The 5,941-nt window shown below is 35.3% G+C and overlaps 1 protein-coding gene across 1 annotated transcript; it reads left to right on the top strand.

The window, feature by feature from the left end:
• Positions 1-4,211: 4,211 nt before the first annotated feature.
• LOC131995631 (histone H3-like) lies at positions 4,212-4,610 on the top strand (the record flags this gene model as incomplete). Its single annotated transcript, XM_059364422.1, has 1 exon — positions 4,212-4,610. A coding segment is annotated over exon 1 (399 nt), but the record flags the coding sequence as incomplete, so codon positions are not given.
• Positions 4,611-5,941: the final 1,331 nt, after the last annotated feature.

Here is a 5,941-nt window from a genome sequence, read left to right as displayed (position 1 = left end):
AGGCACCTAAGAAAGCCGCTGCCAAGGCAAAGAAACCCTCTGCTGCCCCAAGCCATCCACCAACCCAACAAATGGTCGATGCTGCCATCAAAACATTGAAAGAACGTGGTGGTTCCTCATTGCCTGCCATCAAGAAATACTTGGCCAGCACATACAAAGTTGATGCTGTAAAATTGGCCCCATTCATCAAGAAGTACTTGAAGAGCGCTGTTGCTAGTGGAAAATTGATCCAAACTAAAGGTAAGGGTGCCTCCGGTTCATTCAAATTGTCCCCATCTGCCTCGAAGGAACCTAAAGCAAAGAGCGCTGAAAAGAAGAAGAAGGTCCCAGCCGGTGATAAGAAAAAGAAGGCAGCAGCACCCAAAAAGGCAGCCGGTGAAAAGAAAGCCGCTGCAAAGAAGCCTTCCGCTGCTAAAAAGACCGCCGAGAAGAAGAAGACCGAAAAGGCCAAGGCTAAAACTGCCAAAAAGACAGGTACAGTTAAAGCTAAACCCGCAAAAACAGCCGCCAAAGCATCAGCCACTAAACCAAAGGCACCCAAGGCAAAAACCACCGCTGCCAAGCCCAAAAAGGCTGCCGCAGCAAAGAAGCCAGCTGCCAAGAAGACCGCCGCTAAGAAGTAATTTTTCCATGCAAAATTACTTATCATGTCAAAATGATTATTTTCGATATTCGAAAGCAGTATATCTAACAGCCCTTTTCAGGGCTACAAAAAAATTTTTAAAAAGAGACCAAATTTAACTCAAACAATTTTTTAATTACCTAATAAATACTATGTTAATTTTAAGGGAAAAGCTAATCACAGCCCTTTTCGTAGCTGTAAAACATCTGTTGAAATCTTTTAATACCATTGTTACCTAATATGGGAATACATTACCCTTTAAGGAAATTTAAGTAATCACATGTTAAATGGGATTTTTTCCGCAACTGGATTAACTGTTTCACTTAGGGTCATAAACCAAAGCAATTACTAAGAACTATGAAAATCAGTTAATGTTAAAGAAAATCTCATTTAGCATACCTAACCAATAAGAGAGTGGCGTACAATATTCCCTTCAAAAATCGCACTTAGCATACCTATTTCATTCTTTACGAGCATACCTACCCATAGATCTCGCGTACAAACGCATAAGTCCACATATACATCTCTACACCATTTCACGCTAACATACTAGTATACATCCCTAAAAAATTTAGTATCAACACACACGCTCACATATACTCGAACATCAATACAACGTTGCATACCGAGTGTTTGAGCATAAGAGCAATATGTGTTGATCATATTACTGTAGATGTAGATGGTGCTAAGCAAGGAGGGCAATATTAGAGTATGGGTAGTATACATATTTTATTTTAAAAAAGTAATAAGGGCAATGTGAGGGTGAGTGGTAGATATATTTTTTCTTTAAATTTGTAAATATAAATTAATTTTAGTTGAATAACGAATTAAGTCTCTTTTTTAATTTATTTTGTGGCCCTGAAAAGGGCCTTTGATGTTGTAGGGAAAATATTGTACGACGAAATAAGTATGCCATTTACTTGGAGCTGGTGTACTTAGTAACGGCTTTGGTACCTTCACTGACAGCGTGCTTAGCCAACTCACCGGGCAATAATAGACGGACGGCAGTTTGGATTTCCCGACTGGTGATGGTGGAACGCTTGTTGTAGTGAGCCAAACGGGAGGCTTCGGCGGCGATACGTTCAAAGATATCGTTGACGAAACTGTTCATGATGCTCATGGCCTTTGAGGAGATACCAGTATCGGGATGGACTTGCTTCAACACTTTGTAAATGTAGATAGCATAACTCTCCTTACGCTTGGTGCGTCTCTTGGTCTTGTCACCCTTAGTGATGTTCTTTTGGGCTTTGCCGGCCTTCTTTGCTGCTTTACCACTGGCTTTTGGAGGCATTTTCACTTGGTTTTTTTTTTAAGTCACACAAACACTTTTAACACTGTTCACGATTTTGTGTGTTTGATGGCTTACTCGGAATATTTAAACCATTTCATGCACAAGATATTCAGGTAGACGAAAACAGTCGCTATGTTTACGAAAACAACCCTCTAAAATTAGCTACACGTTGGATCCGAAAGTATAAATACTGCAGTTCATGCTGCGAACTAATATCATTTGTGTTTCAGTGCTAAGTGAAGTGAATTAAAAAAAAAAATAACTAAAAATGTCTGGTCGTGGTAAAGGTGGCAAAGTTAAGGGAAAGGCAAAGTCCCGTTCCAACCGTGCTGGTCTTCAATTCCCCGTCGGTCGTATCCATCGTTTGTTGCGCAAAGGCAACTATGCTGAACGTGTTGGTGCCGGAGCTCCAGTTTACTTGGCTGCTGTCATGGAGTATTTGGCCGCTGAAGTTCTTGAATTGGCTGGCAACGCTGCTCGTGACAACAAGAAGACAAGAATTATCCCCCGTCACTTGCAATTGGCTATCCGTAATGACGAAGAATTGAACAAATTGCTGTCCGGTGTCACCATTGCTCAAGGTGGTGTATTGCCAAACATCCAAGCTGTTCTCTTGCCCAAGAAGACCGAAAAGAAGGCTTAAATTATCTACGAGCATCAAAGAAAAAATGTAAATACAGGCCATCGTATAAATCAACAACAATCCGTCCTTTTCAGGACGACAAAAATTTTTTTAAAAGAGAAAAAACTATATCAAACCCCTTATTTTATCAAGAAAATTTACTTAAAAAATAGTTTTAAATAATAAATAAAATTTTAATTGTAGTTAAATTTAAAAAAAAATATTTTTTGGTCGATTTTTTTTTTCAGTGGATTTGGTAATTTGCTAGCAATTTCGTTATTCGAAATTTCCTTAAACAATCCTGTTTTAGGCGTAAATACAAAAAAATCTGCCATCTATTGTTTATAGGTAAACATTTTCAAATATGTTTACATCTTATCGACTATTGCAGGTCTTTTAATATACATGTCATAATTATCAGTTATCAATTATCATGCATCAACATTTCGCCTATTTGCATACATTAACATAATAAGAATTTAGTTTTATCGACCCTACTCAAGATTATCGGCATTTAATAGGATCAATGTTACCATTAGGGTACTGTAAAAACTATTTATTTTACATTTGAATATCACATGGTAATCATTGTTCATTTTCTGATGCTGAAAAAAATTGGCATATGTAATAACAAAACATCGAAACGAAGTATCTACGATCGTCCCTCTTCGTACATTTGTGACAAAGTTAGCAGCTCCAAGCAAAGGAAACATTTAATGGTAGTATATGCGTGCATTTTGGTATCTGTGTGTATGTATGCTTTTTAGTGTTGTATACCATCGTTTCATCGTATTGTTCTAATGGCGTCGGTTTTAGTTTCGTCATGTATGTATGTATATTATAGAAGCTACATTTTGGCCGACGGCAAATTGAAAAATGGTAATATTTATTTTCAAATAAATTTTATGTATTTTTTTTTAGTAAAAATTTATAACAAGATATATCTCTTTTTAAATATGTTTTGTGGTCCTGAAAAGGACCGATTGTTTTAGTTTTAAAGTTCTTAAAATTTTCTCCAAAATAGCGTCAAGATAATGTTTAACCGCCGAAACCGTACAAAGTGCGGCCTTGTCTCTTCAAAGCGTAGACGACATCCATAGCGGTGACGGTTTTACGCTTAGCGTGTTCAGTGTAGGTGACAGCATCACGAATAACGTTTTCCAAAAACACCTTCAGGACACCACGGGTTTCTTCGTAAATCAATCCAGAGATACGCTTTACACCGCCACGACGAGCCAAACGTCTGATTGCAGGCTTGGTGATACCTTGGATGTTATCACGCAACACTTTACGATGACGTTTAGCGCCACCTTTTCCCAAGCCTTTGCCACCTTTACCACGACCAGTCATTTTTTCACTTTTTAAATTAAATTCACTTCACAAGTTATGCACAAGAACTAATACTTACCATGCTGCGATACCTCATATTTATACAAAATCCGCTCTGAATTTACTACATACACATACGCTTCGATCTATCTTCGGGGTTGTTCGTATACACTTCGTGTGTACAGATACAAATGTTGAAGCATATACGCAGCACACACCCTTATTGGAAACTGTAGCCCGCCAAATTTTTTCTATAAATATCGGGAATCGCTCCGTAAGGCAACTATTACAGTGTTAACAGTGTTTGTGTGCATATCGTGAAGTGAACTAAAAACCTCTAGTGAAAAATGGCTCGTACTAAGCAAACTGCCCGTAAATCTACTGGTGGCAAAGCCCCTCGTAAGCAATTGGCTACCAAAGCTGCTCGTAAGAGCGCACCAGCCACCGGTGGTGTTAAGAAGCCACATCGTTTCCGCCCTGGTACCGTTGCTTTGCGTGAAATCCGTCGCTACCAGAAGAGTACTGAGTTGTTGATCCGCAAATTGCCTTTCCAACGTTTGGTTCGTGAAATTGCCCAAGATTTCAAGACTGACTTGCGTTTCCAGAGCTCTGCTGTCATGGCCTTGCAAGAAGCTAGCGAAGCCTACTTGGTCGGTCTCTTCGAAGATACCAACTTGTGTGCCATCCATGCCAAGCGTGTCACCATCATGCCCAAGGATATCCAATTGGCCAGACGTATTCGTGGAGAACGTGCTTAAATTATTGACATTTTAAAAGCCAACTTTTTTTTACAAAAACAATCGGTCCTTTTCAGGACCACAATATTTTTATAAAAAAGAGAAAAAAATTTATTCAAAACTTACACCTTTTTATTTTTATTAAAATAAATAAATATAGTCTTTTTTTGGGGATGGAAAAATACACTATTTATATTAAAAAAATTTTTTTCTTTTCTATGCGTTTTACTTTTGGTAATATTGGGTTTCAAAACATGGAGCGAAATCAAAAACTTTTTTTTAAAAAAAAATTATTTAATTTACTTTTTATGTTAAATTGAAAATTTTTATTTTCTATTAGCAACAGTATATTTGCTGTTATTCTTTTTGCAAAATTTGATTTTTCGTAGTAGCTACATAACAAGAATGAATGAAGATAAAAACAGGCAGGCCAATACATTCGAGAGAATTTTAACCTTAAATAGATAATTTAGATACATTGAATATACATTTTTTATGTATTTTTTATTATTTTTAAACAAATGATATTTTTTGCTATTCTAAAAACTGTTTTAAAAAGAATAAAATAGTATTTTAATATTTTAAATTATTAAAGGGAAATAGATTTCGTTCGGTATGCAACTGTTCTACATTTGCTTGCTTAGACAAGGGCATTTTTCAATTTGTGTTTAATTTCCAAAAAAAAAAATATATTTTTTTTTAAATTTGTAATTGCAACAATACATTGTTTAGAATTTACATTTTTAAATTTTTTATTTAGTTTCAAGTCCACTTTATATAGAAAAAAATATTTTATAATAAATGCAATAGAGCTCACCGCACATTTTGCATAGCCAACGACGTTGGTATAACATAGCATCGTAATATTTTAGACTTTTCGTAACAAACGTACACTTTTTACAAATTATGTAACATTTTAATAGAAATCTATCATTTCTATAATATTTTATGATAAAATTTTCCTAAAACATTTTTACATTAGAGCTTTCAAATTAATTTGCAGAAAAACTTTTATTCATGGAAAATACGCCAATATGGTGAATTCAACTGTCATAGACTACATAATAAAATCGATTATTTCACTATGAAAATCATCCAAATTTTCACTTTTTTTTACACTTCTTTCAAGAAAACATATCAAGATTCCATACTAAATTTTTATAAAAACCAATTTTCAATAAAAATTGGAAAATTTTTATAATTTAGTTACAATTTTATCATAACATTTTTATAAACTTTCAACTCAAACCCTTATAACTCGGTAACGCTTAAAGATAATTAACTCGGATTTTCTTTAATGATTAGCTGGATATCTCTACTAGAAGAATTGTATAAAAAAT

The sequence above is a fragment of the Stomoxys calcitrans genome, chromosome 3, assembly GCF_963082655.1.
Source record: "Stomoxys calcitrans chromosome 3, idStoCalc2.1, whole genome shotgun sequence".
In the NCBI taxonomy this organism is placed as follows: domain Eukaryota; kingdom Metazoa; phylum Arthropoda; class Insecta; order Diptera; family Muscidae; genus Stomoxys; species Stomoxys calcitrans.
The sequence above is the reverse complement of the archived record's forward strand: the minus strand, read 5'-3'. Positions and strand labels throughout refer to the sequence as shown.